The sequence below is a fragment of the Oncorhynchus mykiss genome, chromosome 30 (assembly GCF_013265735.2).
Source record: "Oncorhynchus mykiss isolate Arlee chromosome 30, USDA_OmykA_1.1, whole genome shotgun sequence".
NCBI classification, from domain to species: Eukaryota; Metazoa; Chordata; class Actinopteri; order Salmoniformes; family Salmonidae; genus Oncorhynchus; species Oncorhynchus mykiss.
Genome location: NC_050570.1, coordinates 45,579,216 through 45,601,507, shown reverse-complemented (window position 1 = coordinate 45,601,507; position 22,292 = coordinate 45,579,216). Strand labels below are relative to the sequence as shown.

At 40.9% G+C, this 22,292-nt stretch overlaps 1 protein-coding gene across 3 annotated transcripts; it reads left to right on the top strand.

Annotated features, from left to right (window-relative positions):
- The first annotated feature begins 411 nt into the window (after positions 1-411).
- On the top strand, positions 412-21,025 carry LOC110521925 (SPRY domain-containing SOCS box protein 3). Of its 3 annotated transcripts, none has more exons than XM_036968816.1 (7): positions 412-720; positions 11,067-11,205; positions 11,525-11,702; positions 13,614-13,801; positions 14,161-14,263; positions 18,101-18,226; positions 20,257-21,025. In XM_036968816.1, exons 2-7 carry the CDS (start codon positions 11,080-11,082, stop codon positions 20,649-20,651), a joined length of 1,116 nt encoding a protein of 371 aa, XP_036824711.1. In that variant the 5' UTR covers positions 412-720; positions 11,067-11,079; the 3' UTR covers positions 20,652-21,025. The 3 variants fall into 3 exon arrangements, with proteins under 3 accessions (XP_036824711.1, XP_021455571.1, XP_036824710.1); XM_036968815.1 differs by lacking the exon at positions 412-720 and adding an exon at positions 758-1,110; XM_021599896.2 differs by lacking the exons at positions 412-720; positions 18,101-18,226 and adding an exon at positions 753-1,110.
- Positions 21,026-22,292: the final 1,267 nt, after the last annotated feature.

Sequence of the window (22,292 nt, the reverse complement as noted above, 5' to 3'; positions counted from 1 at the left end):
AAAATAAATTGAACTGTATTTTAAGACGGTTAAATGCTCTACTAACAAAAAAGCTGTTAGAATTGTAAGTATATGCATGTCCCTTAAGGTCCTTGTGTAATTGTACTGTGATATTGTACCCCCTAGCTCGATTGTCTATTGTTTGTAATCTATGTATGCTTGTGTTCCCTCATGTGCTTTATGTATTGATTTGTTGTTAATTAAAACATTTAATACATTTAAAACACCGCATCGGGTAAACGGACGTCTCGCGCCAAACTGCGCAAGTGCAAGCCTTCAAATCAAAGGCACTCCTTATTAACTATAAAGTAATTTGTGACGAAAATGAACACGTGTCAGTTTCGCACTTTCATGATGTTGGAATAATAACGTGTTGAACTACTTAAAACATTGTTAGAATCCAGGTTGTGCCTTTAGATTTTGAGAAAAGTAAAAACTAAGGAATACTTTTTGACGTATGACATTGAAGTCTAAAATCCGGCCTGGTCTGTTTGGCAAGCGTTTCCGGAAGTCTCGCGATGTTGCGCCTCGGTTTAGAAACTCTGTCATAGAGAGTGACTTAAGCTAGTTGGCCGAGTAGCATGTTAGTAAAGAAAGTACTTCGCTGCAAATGTTTCAAAAAGATATTGGCCTATATAGTCCTGTGGCATTTAACGAAGACTAAGGGTTTATTTTTAAGTGTCGGACAGGAAACGGACGGCTGGTAACGTTACAATACAGGTACATTAGCAATCGCGCTAACGCTGTCTAGCCAGCCAACTGTAACTAACTAGGTACTTGCAAGCTAGCTAACGTCAACAACAAAACATGTTGTCGGAGAAAGGTTAAACTGTAGATATGTAACTAGTTATAATGCATATTATTTCTTACATTTTTGCCATGATGTAAATGTTTAGGCCTTGACCATGTAGGCACAGCTAGCCCGTTGACGTTAGTTAAATTGAAAACGTGTTGCAGCACTGTTGGGGCTGTTCGCGAGCCCGCTAGGCCCAAAACGTACCAGACGAGATGATTGATTGTATGATCTAGTCAGTAGCCTAGCCTACATATTTGCGTCGCTTGGTCACTTAATTTAAACAGATGGATGGTTATTTTATGCACAGCAACTAGGTAAGTAAAATGTAGCTAGCTAAAATATATGCATGACAGTTGATGGCTCGGAAAAACTAGTACACACTTTTTTTTGACAGCGTATGCATATTCTTGATACCATTTGAAAGGAATATAACACATTGGGAGAATATAACAGATTAGATCTGGTAAAAGATAATACAAACGAAAAAACATGCCCCCCCCCCCCCCCCCATCTTTGAAATGCAAGAGAGAGGTCACAATGTATAATTCCAGGTTAGGCGCAATTCTGTATTTGCCAAATAACCATTGCATTTCTGTTCAAAATGTTGTATCAAGATTGCCCAAATGTGCCTAATTGCTTTATTAATACATTTTCAAGTTCATAACTGTGCACTCTCCTCAAACAATAGCATGGTATTTGTTCACTGTAATACCTACTGTAAATTGGATAGATTAGATTAACAAGAATTTAATGTTTCTGCCCGTATCGGATATGTCTATGTCCTGGGAAATGTTCTTGTTACTTAAAATGTCATGCTAATCACATTAGCTCACGCTAGCTCAACCGTCCCGAGGTGTATGGTATATGGTCAATATACCACGGCTAAGGGCTGTTCTTAAGCATGACACAATGCGGAGTGCCTGGATACAGCTGTCAGCCATGGTATATTGGCCATACACCCCAAACTGGTGTATTATTGCATTATTGCTATTATTATTGCTATTATATAAACTGGTTACCACTGTGATTAGAACAGTAAAAAGTAATGTTTTGTAATACCCGTGGTATATGGTGTGATGTAGCACAGTTTTCAGCCAATCAGCATTCAGGGCTCGAACAAGGTTTATAAATGTATATAAATCCCCTTTGCGCGTGTGCATAGCTATAGATAAATCCGACAGTAAATCTCTGAGCAAGAAATACTTGGATGAACATAAACAAAACTGTTAGGCTATTTTCTGACAATTATGTGCCAGATATTAAGACTACAAACCATTATAAATGGCCCATTTGCAAGATTGACTTGTAATTTCAATAGGCATAGGCTACAGACTAAAATCTGGGTTTATGAATGCAATTACATTTTGCCGTAGTTTGCTTAGCTTAAGGCAGGTATCCTATAGCCCCTGATAGGCCTACATCTCATTTCAGATAGTCTACAGTATCCTAGACAAGATGTAGGCAAGATATAAACTGAACGATTTAGCAGCTTGCTTAGTTCAAATGAAGACTAATTTATTAATGAAGAGTGAGGCGATTTCGCAATTAGAGGTGCTTGTTTCCCAACAGCCTGCTTGAATAGGCTGCTGAGGATGGGGTCATAATTTCAATAATATGTATATGAACTGAATATGCTTGTCAACAACAGCCAGTGTTTATAAAAAAAAAATTAAAAATGTTTTACCTGTAGACTAATCTGACAACTGTTACGTCAATCTAATGCGTTCATAATAATACAAGGCTACAACAACAAACTGTCGTAGGCTATTTATTAAATTGCTTTGCCAGGTCCAGGTAGGCTACACAAGTGACACACATTGATTTGCAATGACTCCAGTGATGTCATTTCAACATATTTATTGTATGAAATGGTATATACATTTAATAGGTTACTTGATGGCCAGCAGAGGCAAATATATAGTTCTACACATTTAGCCTATTGTCAGTTACATTGAGGACTTTTCTCCATAAGAAGAACCACTTCCATTTCAAATTTCCACTCGGGTAGCACCGGAGACCCAAGCATACATAAAGCATAAAGCATGCTTGATACCTTTTTCTTTAAGCAGTCAACATTAGATTGCAGTTTAAACCACCTCTGAGCGAATTTATGTAATGCACTCTAGTGCGCCCAAAGCCGTTTTCAAGTGCTTTTGGAACCGGTTCTATACTGGTACCTTTTTGCGTTGTGTTCTGGGGAGTTTTAGGTGGAAGGGAAGGGAAAGCTCTGGACACAATTCTGCTGGTTGTCTCTTTTACCCCCTTTTTCTCACCATTTTCGTGGTATCCAATTGTTAGTAGTTACAATCTTGTCTCATCGCTACAACTCCTGTACGGGCTCGGGAGAGACAAAGGTCGAAAGCCATGCGTCCTCCGAAACACAACTCAACCAAGTCGCACTGCTTCTTAACACAGCGCGCATCCAACCCAGAAGCCAGCCGCACCAATGTGTCAGAGGAAACACCGTGCACCTGGCGACCTGGTTAGCGTGCACTGCGCCCGGACCGCCACAGGAGTCGTTATTGCACGGTGAGACAAGGATATCTATACTAGCGCTAGCGCTGCGTCACCCGGGAGGCCCCGGTTGTCTCTCTTTTTAAATGACTGCATGGAATGGATACAAATGCAGGGCAAATGTTAATGCTGCTGTCTGAACTCATACACAAGTATATTTGCCTCTCCTCACCACGCTTTGAGCAAACTGACAACAAAAAAATGTATCGTACAAAATGTACATGTTCATATTTTCAAAAGACTCAAATTTAATTTTTATTAAAGTTGTACACCAATATACTAGTAATTTGCTAATAACAAGTATTTATTTGAATGTTCTATTATACTGCAGGCATACTAATGAGGCAACAACACCCTTCCTGACATGACCAGACAGTTAACAAAATGAACGACCGCTAACTAGGCACATCAAACATGAAATACAAAAATGTCACATTTTAACAACATACCTGCATGGAATGGCTACAAATCCAAGGCAAACAATGCTGCCATCTGGACCCTCATAACTCAAGTATATTTGCCTGACAAAAGATAGTAAAGAATACCGTGAGAATCAGAAAACTCACACTGTCTGTACCTGAAAGAGACCCTTTCTAGCTGGGCTAGCCTTTCAAAGTTGCACTCGAAAATTATCCCCATTCACGCTAATATATATTCCTACAGACAGTAGTGCAACAAGACTATGTTTATTTAAGATTTTTGTGCATTTGTGAAAATTTGCATTCAAAATACAAATAAACATACATAAACACACCTTTCCTCATCACACTTTGAGCAAACTGAGGAGTAAAAGCATGGCTCCCGTTGATGGCATCACATCACAATTTAGAAAATAACTAAAATAAAATAGTTATCTTGAAAGTAGTACAATATATCCCAAAATAACCTTTAAATAAATGAGGGATTTTCTGTGAAATACAAAGTGTATGTTACACCAGTTACACTTTGTCTCCATTGTTTCTTGATGTGCATCAGTTCTAGCATAAAGTTTTATGGAAAAAGGGTTACAAATAGGTGTCTCCCTAATGACAGTCTAAATGGCCTACATTCAACTGGTAAAAAGTTGTCACAACGTGCACGTGTGCTGCTTTCTGTCCTCTCCCTCACATGACTTAGCCAATAACTGTAGTGTTCTCTTAACAAACACACACACAAACCTCTCCGGCCCTCCCCACCAATCACTCACTCAGCATCAGCCTGCCTCATTGCCTGGCACTCAGCAACAGGCCACAGTGAAATATACAGTACCAGTCAAAAGTTGACACACCTACTCATTCCAGGGTTTTTCTTTGTTTTTACTCTTTTCTACATTGTAGAATAACAGTGAAGACATCAACTTTGAAATAACACATATGGAATCATATAGTATCCAAAAAAGTGTTAAACAAATCAAAATATTTTATATTTGAGATTCTTTAAAGTAGCCACCATTTGCCTTGATGACAGCCCTGCACACTCTTGGCATTATCTCAACCAGCTTCATGTCACCTGGAATGCATTTCAATTAACAGGTGTGCCTTGTTAAGTTAATTTGTGGAATTTCGTTCCTTCTTAATGCGTTTGAGCCAATCAGTTGTGTTGTGACAAGGTAGTGGTGGTATACAAAAGATAGTGGGGCAAAAAAGTATTTAGTAAGCCACCAGTTGTGCAAGTTCTCCCACTTAAAAATATGAGAGAGGCCTGTAATTTTCATCATAGGTACACTTCAACTATGACAGACAAAATGAGAAAAAACATCCAGAAAATCACTTTGTAGGATTTTTTATGAATTTATTTGCAAATTATGGTGGAAAACTTTTGTTATTGACCAAATACTTATTTTATCTCAATACTTTGTTATATACCCTTTGTTGGCAATGACAGAGGTCAAACGTTTTCTGTAAGTCTTCATAAGGTTTTCACACACTGTTGCTGGTATTTTGGCCCATTCCTCCATGCAGATCTCCTCTAGAGCAGTGATGTTTTGGGGCTGTTGCTGGGCAACACGGTACTTTCAACTCCCTCCAAAGATTTTCTATGGGGTTGAGATCTGGAGACTGGCTAGTCCACTCCAGGACCTTGAATTGCGTCTTACGAAGCCACTCCATCGTTGCCCGGGCGGTGTGTTTAGGATCATTGTCATGCTGAAAGACCCAGCCACGTTTCATCTTCAATGCCCTTGCTGATGGAAGGAGGTTTACACTCAAAATCTCACGATACATGGCCCCATTCTTTGTTTCCTTTACACGGATCAGTCGTCCTGGTCCCTTTGCAAAAAAACAGCCCCAAAGCATGATGTTTCCACCCCCATGCTTCACAGTAGGTATGGTGTTCTTTGGATGCAACTCAGCATTCTTTGTCCCTCAAACACGACGAGTTGAGTTTACCAAAAAGTTATATTTTGGTTTCATCTGACCATATGACATCCTCCCAATCTTCTTCTGGATCATCCAAATGCTCTCTAGCAAACTTCAGACGGGCCTGGACATGAACTGGCTTAAGCAGGGGGACACGTCTGGCACTGCAGGATTTGAGTCCCTGGCGGCGTAGTGTGTTACTGATGGTAGGCTTTGTTACTTTGGTCCCAGCTCTCTGCAGGTCATTCTCTAGGTCCCCGCGTGTGGTTCTGGGATTTTTGCTCACCGTTCTTGTGATCATTTTGACCCCACGGGGTGAGATCTTGCGTGGAGTCCCAGATCGAGAGAGATTATCAGTGGTCTTGTATGTCTTCCATTTCCTAATAATTGCTCCCACAGTTGATTTCTTCAAACCAAGCTGCTTACCTATTGCAGATTGTCTTCCCAGCCTGGTGCAGGTCTACAATTTTGTTTCTGGTGTCCTTTGACAGCTCTTTGGTCTTGGCCATAGTGGAGTTTGGAGTGTGACTGTTTGAGGTTGTGGACAGGTGTCTTTTATACTGATAACAAGTTCAAACAGGTGCCATTAATACAGGTAACGAGTGGAGGACAGAGGAGCCTCTTAACTTCTTGCGTCGCGCAAACTCGTATCCGGGAGCGTAATCATAGCCTCAAGCTCATTACCATAACGCAACGTTAACTATTCATGAAAATCGCAAATGAAATGAAAGAAATATTCACTCACAAGCTTAGCCTTTTGTTAACACTGTCATCTCAGATTTTCAAAATATGCTTTTCAACCATAGCTACACAAGCATTTGTGTAAGAGTATTGATAGTTAGCATAGCATTAAGCCTAGCATTCAGCAGGCAACATTTTCACAAAAACAAGAAAAGCATTCAAATAAAATCATTTACCTTTGAAGAACTTCGGATGTTTTCAATGAGGAGACTCTCAGTTAGATAGCAAATGTTATTTTTTTCCAAAAAGATTATTTGTGAAGGAGAAAAAGCTCCGTTTTGTTCATCACATTTGGCTAAGAAAAAAACCCGAAAATTCAGTCATTACAACGCTAAACCTTTTTCCAAATTAACTCCATAATATCGACAGAAACATGGCAAACGTTTAGAATCAATCCTCAAGGTGTTTTCACATATCTATTCGATGATAAATCATTTGTGGCAGTTGAGTTTCTCCTCGGAAGCAAACAGAAAAATACATGCAGCTGGAGATTACGCAATAATTGCGACGAAGGACACCAAGCGACCACCTGGTATATGTAGTGTAAAATGGTCAATCTTCCAATGATATGCCTACAAATACGTCACAATGCTGTCGACACTATGGGGAAACGACAGAAAGTCTAAGCTCATTCGTGACCCATACACAGCCATATAAGGACTCATTGAAACACAGCGCCTTCAAAATCTGGGGGCACTTCCTGTTTGAAATTTCATCTTGGTTTTGCCTGTAGCATCAGTTCTGTGGCACTCACAGACAATATCTTTGCAGATTTGGAAACGTCAGTGTTTTCTTTCCAAAGCTGTCAATTATATGCATAGTCGAGCATCTTTGTGACAAAATATCTTGTTTAAAACGGGAACGTTGTTTTATCAAAAAATTAAGAGCGCCCCCTATATCAAAAAGTCTGTGAGGTCTGAGAGCCAGAAATCTTGCTTGTTTGTAGGTGACCAAATACTTATTTTCCACCATAATTTGCAAATATATTCATTAAAAATCCTACAATGTGATTTTCTGGATTTTTTTTCTAATTTTGTCTGTCATAGTTGAAGTGTACCTATGATGAAAATTACAGGCCTCTCATCTTTTTAAGTGGGAGAACTTGCACAATTGGTGGCTGACTAAATACTTTTTTGCCCCACTGTAAGCCTATTTGGTAAAAGACCAAGTCCATATTATGGCAAGAACAACTGAAATAAGCAAAGAGAACAACAGTCCATCATTACTTTAAGACTTGAAGGTCAGTCAATCTGGAACATTTCAATAACCATCAAGCGCTATGATAAAACTGGCTCTCATGAGGACCGCCACAGGAAAGGTTGACCCAGAGTTACCTCTGCTGCAGAGGATAAGTTCATTAGAGTTACCATCCTCAGAAATTGCAGCCCAAATAAATGCTTCAGAGTTCAAGTAATAGACACATCTCAACATCAACTGTTCAGAGGAGACTGCGTGAATCAGGCCTTCGTGGTTGAGTTGCTGCAAAGAAACCAATACTAAAGGACACCAATAAAAAGTAGAGACTTGCTTGGGCCAAGCAATGGACGTTAGACCGGTGGAAATGTGTCCTTTGGTCTGATGAGTTCAAATTAGATTTTAGATTCTAATTGCCTTGTCTTTGAGAGATGCAAAGTAGGTGAATGGAGGATCTCTGCATGTGTGGTTCCCACCATGAAGCATGGAGGAGGTGTGATGAGGTGGGGGTGCTTTGCTGGTGACACTGATTTATTTAGAATTCAAGGCACATTTAATCAGAATGGCTACCACAGCATCCTGCAGAGATAAGCCATCCCATCTGGTTTGCTCTTAGTGGGACTATCATTTGTTTTTCAGCAGGACTATGACCCAACACACCTCCAGGCTGTGGTAAGGGCTATTTTACCAAGAAGGAGAGTGATGGAGTGCTGCATCAGATGACCTGGCCTCCACAATCCCCCGACCTCAACCCAATTGAGATGGTTTGGGATGAGTTGGACCGCAGAGTGAAGGAATAGCAGCCAACAAGTGCTCAGCATATGTGGGAATTTCTTCAAGACTGTTGGAAAAGCATTCCAGGTGAAGCTGGTTGAGAAAAGGCCAAGAGTGTGAGAAGCAAAGGGCAAGGCAAAGGGTGGCTACTTTGAAGAATATAAAATATATTTGGTTTAACACTTTTTTTGGTTACTACATGATTCCATATGTGGTATTTCATAGTTTTGATGTCTTCACTACATCTACAATGTAGAAAATAAAGAAAAACCCTTGAATGAGTAGGTGTGTCCAAACTTCTGAATGGTACTGTATATTTTTCTAAGCAAAATGGTGGCCGCGGTGCAACTTAGAAATTGCCCAGAAACCTGCGACCATGGCCAATACATTTTCACCCACAACTTAGGTTATAAAGTAGCCAAATATGGCGGGAAAACCGTGAACATGGCAATGCTGCAGAGAAGGAAGATGAAACATCCTCTCTGGTAATACCTGACCGAATAGAGCTATAACATGGCAAAGAACAGGTTTATCAGCAAAGTGCGCTGCATCATGGGACACATCAAGGCTGCACACAGCAGGAATATCACTGAAATATTTTTGTTACTACACATCGCCTTCTATATTCAAACAAAATAGGCCTTTTATAGGCAAGTGGGCAACTTCATGCTCATGTCCTCTAAATGTATTCTTCCTAGTAGGACTGCAACAATGAGATGGTGTCTGTGCGCATCCGTTTCAGTGTGTTTTTGGAGTCGAGCAAGAGTCTACTCCTTTCGACCACTAATTTTCCAAATGGAGCAAAATAATCATAGTGGGCAGAACCAAGCACAAGCTAGTGAGAACCTATTGGTGCGTTCTATCATTTTATTTGCATATTTCCGTTAGGGAACGTCTACGCTGTGAAGTGCGTGTGCAATAACTATATTCGCCCATTTTTTAAACTTTGGCAAAGGGTAAAGTCTAAAAAACACAGTCCACTGTTTGTTACAGATTTTCGTTTTTGAAATGGAACTGGAGATCAAATGTTTAATCAATGAGAATTAGCAGAATGACTGCCAAAATCCATCTCTCTCCATCTTCTCACACTGCATGCAGGCCACTGGGCTTCCTCTCATCACCATATTTGGTGGTGTGGAAACGCCAACTGGATGCGTCACATTTATACATCCGGTGAAATATCTGTCTCATTCTTCTATCCATTGCATTGGTGCCCCTTAAGCAGACCGGAACTGTAACAATTTGTTTAAATGGTAAATGGCCTGAGTAGGAGATCTTCATTTATCCATAATTGATGGTGTAGCAAGGCTAGGCATCAGTTAGCCCAAGATGTACTCTTAACCCCCTAATTGATTGATGCACCCGTGCATCAGTTTAACATAATTAAAATGTCCCCATAAATCTGTCTTTGCGTTTTTTTTTTTTTTTTCATTGGCTCAATCCACCAGATCCGCCTATGTCGGCCTTTGCATCTGCTGTGGAATGTGGCAGAGCTACATCACTGTTTGTCAGACCAAGAGAAATCCAGAAAATCAGTCTTTTCACAAAAACATGAGTCTGTAGAGTCCTAACGGTTTAGCAACAAAACCAACGCGTGCATAACTAAGAGGCAAAACAGACAGGGTTGGCTTAGATTGTTGACAACATGTTAACTGTATTTTGTTTCCAATGTTTATTGAAAACGTGGATACATTTGCACAATGAGCACCTGTTGTCTCTCAAATACATGGTTACGGTTGTTGGTTAGCTAGCTAGCGAATTTTTGCAGTCTACAAATCCACTCAAGAAAAAATCAGCCCACAGCTGAATCTAGTTGATGATCCCTGGCTTAGACCTTTAGAGGTTAATAAGGAGCGTATCGTTGCGGTCCAAGGACCTTTTATGATCCAGTATCTTCAGAGGTAGACTGGCTCTGGCAGTGAAATACTCTTATCTAAACGTGAATTAATTCTAAATTGCGATTATGGTTCTATATCTCATCAATATAATTTCACAAATGCAAAGTATACACTGTTTTAACCAGGTTTATCGCAGTTGCAGCCAACATTGTTTTTCAGTGACAACACATTTCTGGCGGCCTTCTTCCGTTACACACAGGTTAGGAGCCTGCTAATTAGCAAAGGAGCTCTTCATTCTGTCTTCCGTAAACACACTCTGTAACATGGAGATGGCGGTGTGGGGACACTAACCCTATAAAGGTGTATGTGTATCAATGTATTATTTTTAAATTTTTTTATTATTTCTTACTGATATGAAATATAAGGTCCTTATGCTTCCATAACCGTACCGCAAGTGATGCGTGTTAATGTTCAGATCGATCGTCGGGGCTCTCAAAGTACTGAGTAAAGGGTCTTATAATACTGAATACTTATAAATGTGATATTTCAGTTATAAATTTTTTTTGCAAAAAACTACCGTTTTTTGCTTTGTCATCATGGGGCATTGTGTGTAGATTGAGGGGGGGGGGGGGGGGGGGGGAAACTATTTAATACATTTTAGAATAAGGCTGTAACGTAACCAAATGTGGAAAAAGTCAAGGGGTCTGAATACTTTCCGAATGCACTGTATATCACATTTTTGTCTACATTGTAAAATGTCAACTTCTGGAGCTCATAGGGCTCTGGTCAAAAGTAATGCACTGAATAGGGTGCCATTTTGGATGCAACCTTTGTCCACCCAACTCTGACTCTCCTGACTCCTCCCTCCCCCAGGTGTCCTGCTGCAATGTCAAGGCGGAGCAGGAACAGCCGGGCATGGCGTTACGTGTGGAGTGGACTACGGCGAGATGCTGATTCCCGGGCGCTGGTACTGTCCTCAGAAAGTGAAGAGTGGGGCTATGAACGCTTACAGGTAAGGGTCGGTTTGTGACGGACGTAGTCCAGGGGTGTGAAACTCATTCCATAGAGAGAAGATTGTCTTCTGGTTTTTGTTATTTCCTTTCAGTTTGTGTCCAATTAAGACCTAGACAACCAGGTGAGGGGAGTTCCTAACAAATGAGGGACCTAAGGCAAGTTGATCAATCAAGTACAAGGGAGGAGCGAAAATCCGCAGACAATTGGCCTTCCGTGGAATGAGTTTGGCACCTGTGATATAGACTGTGCCAGAAAAGCGCAGTCAAGTACAGCTGACATATTTGAGCACTGTTATGTACTGTTTGTGGCCTCTGCAGTACAGTGACTCAGACTCTGAGCCAGACTACCATCCCGTGGTGCCACCGGTCCCCAGTGCCGTGCCCGTTACCGGAGAGTCGTACTGCACCTGCGACTCCCAGGCCGAGCCCAGCTACAACCCACATCTCCGGGGCTTCCACCGCATCAAAGACTGCCACTGTGGAGAGGAAGACCAGGGTGAGGACTGGAGGGGCAGGGTGGGGAACTAGGGTTGTGTTCAGAAGGGCACACCGTAGCAAAACGTTTTGAAGTGGAAAAGTGAGCGCTTTTTATAGGTCAAGTTCAGGTAGTCCCTTCAGGTACAGTGCCTTGCGAAAGTATTCGGCCCCCTTGAACTTTGCAACCTTTTGCCACATTTCAGGCTTCAAACAAAGATATAAAACTGTATTTTTTGTGTAAGAATCAACAACAAGTGGGACACAATTGTGAAGTGGAACAACATTTATTGGATATTTCAAACTTTTTTAACAAATCAAAAACTGAAGAATTGGGCGTGCAAAATTATTCAGCCCCTTTACTTTCAGTGCAGCAAACTCTCTCCAGAAGTTCAGTGAGGATCTCTGAATGATCCAATGTTGACCTAAATGACTAATGATGATAAATACAATCCACCTGTGTGTAATCAAGTCTCCGTATAAATGCACCTGCACTGTGATAGTCTCAGAGGTCCGTTAAAAGCGTAGAGAGCATCATGAAGAACAAGGAACACACCAGGCAGGTCCGATACACTGTTGTGAAGAAGTTTAAAGCCGGATTTGGATACAAAAAGATTTCCCAAGCTTTAAACCTCCCAAGGAGCACTGTGCAAGCGATAATATTGAAATGGAAGGAGTATCAGACCACTGCAAATCTACCAAGACCTGGCCGTCCCTCTAAACTTTCAGCTCATACAAGGAGAAGACTGATCAGAGATGCAGCCAAGAGGCCCATGATCACTCTGGATGAACTGCAGAGATCTACAGCTGAGGTGGGAGACTCTGTCCATAGGACAACAATCAGTCGTATATTGCACAAATCTGGCCTTTATGGAAGAGTGGCAAGAAGAAAGCCATTTCTTAAAGATATCCATAAAAAGTGTTGTTTAAAGTTTGCCACAAGCCACCTGGGAGACACACCAAACATGTGGAAGAAGGTGCTCTGGTCAGATGAAGCCAAAATTGAACTTTTTGGCAACAATGCAAAACGTTATGTTTGGCGTAAAAGCAACACAGCTGAACACACCATCCCCACTGTCAAACATGGTGGTGGCAGCATCATGGTTTGGGCCTGCTTTTCTTCAGCAGGGACAGGGAAGATGGTTAAAATTGATGGGAAGATGGATGGAGCCAAATACAGGACCATTCTGGAACAACCTGATGGAGTCTGCAAAAGACCTGAGACTGGGACGGAGATTTGTCTTCCAACAAAACAATGATCCAAAACATAAAGCAAAATCTACAATGGAATGGTTCAAAAATAAACATATCCAGGTGTTAGAATGGCCAAGTCAAAGTCCAGACCTGAATCCAATCGAGAATCTGTGGAAAGAACTGAAAACTGCTGTTCACAAATGCTCTCCATCTAACCTCACTGAGCTCGAGCTGTTTTGCAAGGAGGAATGGGAAAAAATGTCAGTCTCTCGATGTGCAAAACTGATAGAGACATACCCCAAGCGACTTACAGCTGTAATCGCAGCAAAAAAGTGCACTACAAAGTATTAACTTAAGGGGGCTGAATAATTTTGCACGCCCAATTTTTCAGTTTTTGATTTGTTAAAAAAGTTTGAAATATCCAATAAATGTTGTTCCACTTCATGATTGTGTCCCACTTGTTGATTCTTCACAAAAAAACAGTTTTATATCTTTATGTTTGAAGCCTGAAATGTGGCAAAGGGTCGCAAAGTTCAAGGGGGCCGAATACTTTTGCAAGGCACTGTATTTCAGGTATTTCACACTGTTTCTGAGGATTTTCTTATGTTTCATGCCCATGCTGTATCAGGGAGTTCCCAAAAGTGAAGCTCTCACCATTATTTGCTTATTAAAATATCTTAAGTGTCTGAAATGTTGGAAGTCAACTGTCATTTGATCCACTGACCTCCTGACATTGCAGACTTCGACTGGGTGTGGGACGATAGTAACCGCTCCACGGCCACGTTGATGACCTGCGACAACCGCAAAGTCAACTTCCACACGGAGTACAGCTGCGGCACAGCAGCCATAAGAGGCTCCAAGGAGCTGGCAGATGGACAGCACTTCTGGGAGATCAAGATGACATCACCAGTGTACGGGACAGATATGGTGAGGCTCTGCCCATCATTACTCAGGAGACAGCATTATGAGGATCAGTGGAGACAGGTGTCACTTTAAATTGGAGGCCGGGCACATTGTAATGGAATAGTTTTCATTCATTCATTCATTCAATTCCAGCCATTACTATGAGCCTGTCCTCTGATTTCTCTCTTTTACCAGCCTCCTCTGCTGGGGGTTGGTGCTTAGTCTTGTAAGACCTTAGGAAGTTTAGTGGTTTCTCTTTCCTAGAGCTTATTTTGTGAACCTTTTGCATGTTGTATAATGGTGAGCATGTTGATTACTGTTCTATTTTGATGTTATGTGGTTAAGGTGAACATGTTGAATGAAGACTCTTCGATGTTGTGTAGATGGTAGGCATCGGAACCTGTGACGTCAACCTGGATAAGTACAGACATACCTTCTGCAGCCTGTTGGGGAAAGATGACGACAGCTGGGGTCTCTCCTACACTGGTAAAACCATATAATCCATCAGATAGTCCTTATCACAAACAGACCTGGGTTCATATCGTATTCGTTTTCTTTCAAATACTTTCAGTGTTTGATTGAGCCTGCCTGTAGTGGCGCCTGCTCTGCTGTACAGGGTTTTCACTTTTGGAGCTGTTAGCAGTTGATGTTATTCTTTAATAACACAAACCCTATAGCAAATCAGGGGGAGGAAAATAGGTTTATTCAAAGAGGATAAATCATATATTTTATGCTGAGAGGTAGATGTTAGATGGTCGTTCCTTCCCTGTCCTCAGTGATTCTCTCCACAGAACAAAGGGACAGGATGTAGTTTTATAACCCAGCCCTAGCCTGTTGTTGGCCAATTAGAATTCCTTGCAATAAAACTGGGCCAATGGCCAAATAACAAGTAACCTATTTCAGGTTGGACCAATGAGAACGTGCCACACATAGCTATGAGTTCAGGACTGACATTCCTAACAGATGTTGAACTGAAAACCATCTATTTCTATTGATAATTCCATATTGACCATTAGTACTCTATTGACTTTTAGTACTCTATTGACTTTTAGTACTCTTGACCTCGTCCTCTGTGTTGTGTATTTATCTTCAAAATATTCTTACAATCCCCCTAGACCATTTTAAAAATAAATATACTTAATGTCTTTATAGAAAATAATTTTTGAAAAACATACAGTTTAAAACACATTAGCAGTATGCATAAAATCATTCACATTAAACACCTTGCATTTCTATAACACAAAGGGCATATTTTACTTGCTGTTACAATAAGAAATAGATTTCAAACAAAGTTATAAAAAAATAAGTATTAACCGGTGTAATGATGGATGTCCCTTACGATTCCTACCACATCCTGTATTAGGAGGAAACTCCAAAAAATTAAATTGTCTACAAGACCATAATATTCAATCGTCCTATTGGCAAGGTAATCATTTACCAAGTCCTTTAAATGTGATCCGCTCTTCCACACTGGTATCAGTCCCACATAGATAACTATTAGAAATTATGTTCTGAAAGTCTGCCGGTAGTGAGGAAATCTTCCTTTCTAATTCTTCTTCCGTTCCACTGGTTGATAAGGACTTCTCTAGTGAACACTTCACCAGTGATTTCCCTAAGTAAGCATGTCCCGATTTCAGGAAGATGTTGGCCATTTCACCTAGATATCCCTAATATGATGACTGCGGTGTACAACATAGAAGCATATCAGGTTCTGATCATCTTACTATGCTTCTTCACCCGAGATTGGCCCCCGATTGCTAATCAATCAGTTCTTTATTCTCCAGGCTCCGCTTTGTCATCAACATGGACAACCTTGCAATGAGTGACATAATATCCATCGTGATTTTCCATGGACTTTTACTGCTGACCTCGTTATGAGCAGAACGTGATAAGGACCTTCCCATTTTGGCCCTAATGTCTCTGTTAAATATTTTTTTACCATCACCCACTGTCCTGGTACTACGTCATGTCCCCCCTCGGGACTTATTCCCCACGCCTCTTATACTTGTCTGTCTGCTTCCGCTACTACATTAGAGAGTTGTATGCAATAGTTAAACATTGTGTCACTCATAAAGTGAACGTCTGATTTTCTTAAATCTAACGTGCCTGTCACTATCACATTGTCCATTGTAGTGTTAGGTTCTAATTCTCAGGATAAAAAAACTCAACGGACACTATCAAAGCTTAACCAAGTTGAATTATTCCCAGAGGATCAATACAGCTGCATTAGACAATGACATTTCACACAAGCACTGATATTTAACCCTTCCTCCTGAGTCTCCTCCTACACATCTGAACAGCCAATGCATCTCTGTTGCTAGACAGAACCTTAGTGATATCTGTTCTTCCTCACTTCATCTGACCTGACCTCTACCCCAAGTGCTCACTCCTCTCCAACTCACGGCTGTCATGGTGCCTGGTACCAGACTGTGTCCTCCCAGTGGATCCCTCCCATAGGATCCCTGATGGCTAACAATAACATATTCTGACATAATGTAAATGTTATACATTATCCTCTCTCCCTCAGTGACATGAATAAGTATATTTCATATCCTCAGGACCCAACAGTAGTAACTGCCCAGCCTGCCTTCCTCACACCCCCTCCACAATGCTTGAACCGTCTGTGTATAAGATAAACTCAGGGTTTTCCAATGGATTACTCTTAATAAACCCATCAGAGAGTTGATCCAAAACCAACTCACAAAAGTCGTGTTCAAGTGGTGTGGTTTATGGAGGAAGCATCAGAGTAGCTGGATTACATGGTGTGCCACATTGTATGATGATGTTAAGAGCCTCCAATATTTTAGTAGCGGCCATAGCTTTCTTTGCTAATGGGATATTGTTTTGTACAAGATGGTGCAACACCTGTCAAGCACACTGGTTCCATATCCAAAGTTCCACACTATTTTCTTCGTAGTCCAAATAGGATGGTTCTGAACTGTAGAGCCCTGCAGTTGTCTAATTTGCCACGTCACCTTCCCTTCAGAAATGTTCAATGTAGAGTCAAGTTGCATAATAACATCAAGGCCTAAAATAAGGTTGTTCAAATGAGCCTATCCACACCCCTGCATTCATCTTCATTGGACCAATAGAAATTGATAATGGTTTGGTATCTGTCTCTGTCTCCCCCCCCCCCCCCCCATTTATGATTTTTCAATGCCGATACTGATTATTGGAGGACCAAAAAAAGCCGGCACAATTCCAGTGGGTCAGAAGTTTACATACACTAAGTTGACTGCCTTTAAACAGCTTGGAAAATTATGTTATGGCTTTAGAAGCTAATTTACGTCAATTGGAGGTGTACCTGTGGATGTACTTCAAGGCCTACCTTCAAACTCTGTCTCTTTGCTTGACATCATGGGCAAATAAAAAGTAATCAGCCAAGACCTCAGAAAAAATATTGTAGACCTCCACAAGTCTGGTTCAACATTGGGAGCAATTTCCAAACGCCTGAAGGTACCACGTTCATCTATACAAACAATAGTACGCAAGTATAAATGCCATGGGACCACGCAGCCGTCATACCGCTCAGGAAGGAGATGCGTTCTGTCTCCTAGAGATTAATGTACTTTGTTCAAAAAGTGCAAATCAATCCCAGAAAAGCAGCAAAGGACCTTGTAAAGATGCTGTGGTTTACAACGTTGTTCTAGTCACATTATGCATATTACGAAACAACTGTCCCAATCCCATAGAGTTTGAAGGGATAATTCGGGATTTTGTCAATGAAGACCTTTTATCTACTTGCCCAGTGTCCGATTAACTCGTCGAGTATGGTTTTGACTAGAAAGAATACAGCTTTTGTCAGATTTGACTTTTCGTAGCAGTTTAGGAGAATTGGGTTAAGGTTATGAAAAGGGTTAGGGTTAGCTAAAATGAAAAATAATAACTTGATGTCAATTTGACAAAAGCTGTTCAGCCATGACCATGCAGTATGAAGGTAGGTAGTTTCGCTAGCCAATGCTGACAGGAAGTCTACAGGTACACCAGCAGTTCCCATAGACTACAAGTCATTGTGCCAACACTAGTTGGCATTTGATGATGAGCTAACTGGAGTGGAAAATTCCCAAATGGAGCAAAGATATCAATGTACCGTTTCCAAATAATGTTGGGCAAAAATAATAGATTGAGGTGGTTGAGAATTGACTGTTTCTCTATGTAACCCACATATAAATTAGCATAATTAGGAGCCATAGGGAATCCCTTAACAGTACCCTTCATCTGGATAAAGAAATTGTTTTAAAACATGAAATAATTGTGTGTGTGTGAGCCTGTTCCCCCCCCCCCCCCCCCTATAATAATAATGCTAATATGGTCATATTCTAGGTCTGTTACATCATAAAGGAGACAAGGTGAACTTCTCCTCACGTTTCGGCCAGGGCTCAATCATCGGAGTGCACCTGGACACATGGCATGGAACACTCACCTTCTTTAAGAACCGCAAGTGCATAGGTAATTACAGGGGTCACAGGTCAAGGGGACCAGGTGGGGTGAGTAGTGATCTACATATAGTAATTTAACTACGTTTTGCATTAGCTTGGTGGTAGTTGAACTAAATTCAAATCTTGGTAACAATTTCAGTAGTTAACCTCTCTGGGATATGTGTACTAGCGTCCCACCTGGCCAGAAGCCAGGGAAAATGCAGAGCGCCAAATTCAAATAAATTCCTATAAAAATCAAACTTTCGTTAAATCACACATGCAAGATAGCAAATTAAAGCTACATTTGTTGTGAATCCAGCCAACATGTCAGATTTCAAAAAGGCTATTCGGCGAAAGCAAACAATGCTATTATCTGAGGATAGCACCTCCGTAAGCAAAGACAGAAAGCATATTTCAATCCTGCAGGCGCGACACAAAACGCAGAAATAAAAATATAATTCATGCCTTACCTTTGACGAGATTCTTTTGTTGGCACTCCAATATGTCCCATAAACATCACAAATGGTCATTTTATTAGATTCATTCCATCGATATATATCCAAAATATCCATTTATTTGGCGTGTTTGATCCAGAAAAAACAACCTGCTGGCAACTTGACTACAAAATATCTCAAAAGTTACCTGTAAACTTTGCCAAAACATTTCACATGTAATACAACTTAGGTATTTTTTAACGTAAATAATCGATAAAATTGAAGACGGGATGATCTGTGTTCAATACAGGAGGAAAACAAACTGTAGCTTTCTGGTCACGCACCTCTATCTAACAGTACACTTGAAGTGACCCTCGTTCAAAGTGGCCGTACTTATTCATTACACAAAGGAATAACCTCAACCAATTTCTAAAGACTGTTGACATCCAGTGGAAGCGATAGGAACTGCAAGAAGTTCCCTTTAGAAATCTGGATTCCCAATGAAAACCCATTGAAAAGAGAGTACCCTCAAAAAAAAAACGAATCTGAATGGTTTGTCCTTAAGGTTTCACCTGCTAAATAAGTTCTGTTATACTCACAGACATGATTCAAACAGTTTTAGAAACTTCAGTGTTTCCTATCCAAATCTACCAATAATATGCATATCTTGAGTAGCAGGCAGTTGAATTTGGGCATGCATTTCATCCGGACGTGAAAATACTGCCCCGTCATCAAGAAGTTAATTACTTTTTTGCCATGTAGCGTCGTAGTTAACTACTGGAACTACACACTACTTTTTGGGGCAAAAAGATAAGAAAATATGGGTCAGGGGGGCAAGAATTTCCTTTATTTTACTGCATCAAACGTGCCTAATTCTCACTTGAAACAGTTGTTGTTATTAATAGGCTAAATTACACATTCTGTTTACATTTGACTGTTCTTACAATTTGTAGTCTGACATTTCAGATTTAGAAATAATATATCACAAAGTAGTTTGAGCTACTTTTTCAAATTAACTTTAGTTAAGTAAACAATATTTTTTCTTAAAAGAAAATTACACCGCAAAATATATATTTTGGTATTTGTTTGATTAGTCCATTGTTGATACAGTCCCGAAATGTTTTGTGTGCAATAATCAAGTTACAGAAATACTGCCGGTAAGATCGTTTTTGGGTGTTTTCCTTTAAGGGTAGCTTAACTTCCTCCAGTGTGAAGTAATTGATAACTTGGTAAACTATATTTTCAGGGTAGCTTCCCCAACACTGCATGTTAGATGGGTGGTTGGGCAGTATGTAACTAGATGGGCATTAGGGGCCAGTTTCTCAGACACTGATTAAGCTAAGTCCTAGGCTACAATGCATGCTTTATGTCAAATCTCCATTCAGTGATTTCTAGTCCAGGACTAGGCTTGATCTGGGATGGGAAAACCGGCCCTATAAATCACTTCAAGACCTAATTAACATGGAACCTACCTAGGATTTATCATATTCCCCCTCTGCATGTACCCAGCTAGTTACCCCTGTGCTGCGCCTAGCCTTTTGCTTGTGTGTGACGTTGGGTAATGTGACAGCAAATGGATACATTTCCATTCTAAACTGGACAATAAAATGTATATTATATTCTGCAGGGGTGGCGGCTACGGAGCTACAGAACAAGCATTTCTACCCCATGGCGTGTTCCACAGCAGCCAAGAGCAGCATGAAGGTGATCCGCTCCTGCTTCACGCCCACTTCCCTGCAGTACTTGTGCTGTGCTCGCCTCCGCAAGCTCCTCCCTGAGTGCCCAGACACCCTGAGCGTACTGCCGCTGCCCCCTGGCCTGCGCCACCTGCTGCACAATAAGCTGGGCTGGGTCCTCCGCCTCAACAACGGCCTCCTGGGGGCTGCAGGGAGGGGGGGCTTGGGGTCTCACTTGCCCCCTACGCCCCCCTTGGCTGGGGCCTTGTCCTCTGAAAGCGATGACTCTGAGGGGTGTTCCTCGGACCCTGAGGCATGTCAGAGGAAGAGATGTCGTTGGACGTGACGGGAATCCGGTGTGACCCCCAATGTAAACACATGGGGTGTTTCCTAAATTACACCCTATTCCCTATAAATAGTGCACCACTGGTCAAAGACCCATAGAACTCTGGTCAATAGGGTGCCATTTGGATGCAGCCATGAACTGGACTGGATCCCTGCCCCCTCCCTGAGACACACTCATGTTATAACCCCTTACACACACACACACACACGTTACCGTTAATGGTGATCCCAGGACCTAGGGACAGTGTTGTGGGAACATTTAATCAAGATCAAACGAATGTGACACTAAGACCTATGGCCAAACTTCAGTGTACATTAACAGTATATGCAACAACAATGATGACATGAAATCAATGAAAAGAGACCAAGTGCAGCATTATGTGGATTGTCACCATGCTTTCTCCTTGTACATGAAATGCTGGTTGGATTGCTATAAGAGTGGCCCGTAGTAAGGCCCTATTTTAAGTTTGTGTTTTAGCTGACCGAAGAACGAAGTTGAGTCCAGAGAGTAGTCACAATTTGTTGCGCTTTCACATCTCCATGACAGCATTTATTTGTTACCTTTTTCCTCCCTCTTTGTTGTGCCTTTGTCTGGTCCTGGCACGAAAATCCAAACAATCCATGTTACATTATTAATGCAAGGTGTAAATAAGACAAGACTCGCACTCACAATTTGACATTTTCTAAATAGGAGAAAAGGACTGCTTTGGAGGTAGTCCTGGTCAGATTTATTACATGTAAAACATGACCTTCAACAACTATCCTATCTGGAAGATCAATGTTGATGGAGTCTGTCTGACCAATGGTTAAAGTGATGCAATTTGGCGAGAGCTTGCATTTGTATGTCATTAGCTGTTCTCTAATGAAATCATAACTTCATTAGGCTGGCATTAACACTGGAATTTAATCAAAGTTTTGGAAAATCTATGGGAAAATGTCTGTTCTTGCTCTGCAAGAATACACAGATCAAGTAATCTGTTATTTTGTTGTTAATCAGCACATTTGGAAGATATTCCAGGTTCTTGTGGCCCGTCCACACAATGATTTTTTATTTATTATTTTGTTTAGATCAGCTTGACAATATATTCCCCTGAATTATTTTTGTCATATCGACACCAGACATGGCATCAACATGTGTTTTTAATTTATTTATATTTATATTTATTTTTTAACTAGATGTTTAGGGGGGGGTTCTGATTTATTTTTCACTCAATACTGCCGTCGTATTAAATATGGGTTGGAGCAGTGATGACTGTTACACATACACACGCCGTCTATGTTGAACTGTGAGTTGTCACGCACCATTCTTATACTGACCTTCCTGTTATGCTCTCCTTCCGCTTGATGGTTGACTCGTTTTGTCTGTTAGTTATTTGATTTTGTTGTCACGTGCATTTGGTTGGAACCCCTGTGCGTCCAATGGTTGGGTTGCAGACATTGTACTGGATAAAGGCAAAGGGGGTAGAAAAGGGGTGTCCACATATTATATATATAAAAATGTGTGTTTTATTATTTCAGTGTACAATGTTGTTTATTTTATGCATCAAAGCACTTGTGTATATACAGTGCATTCGCAAAGTATTCAGACCCCTTGACTTTTCCCACATTTTATTTCCTAGAGTTGGCCGGACGAGTCTTGGCC

Bases quoted from the DNA above. Each gene is read 5' to 3' on its own strand.
- LOC110521925 (XM_036968815.1), top strand. From the start codon at position 1,085: ATGGTTATTTTATGCACAGCAACTAG. The intron at 11,703-13,613 runs GTGAGGACTGGA...CTGACATTGCAG, and splicing joins CTGTGGAGAGGAAGACCAGG to ACTTCGACTGGGTGTGGGAC. The intron at 18,227-20,256 runs GTAATTACAGGG...TATATTCTGCAG, and splicing joins TAAGAACCGCAAGTGCATAG to GGGTGGCGGCTACGGAGCTA.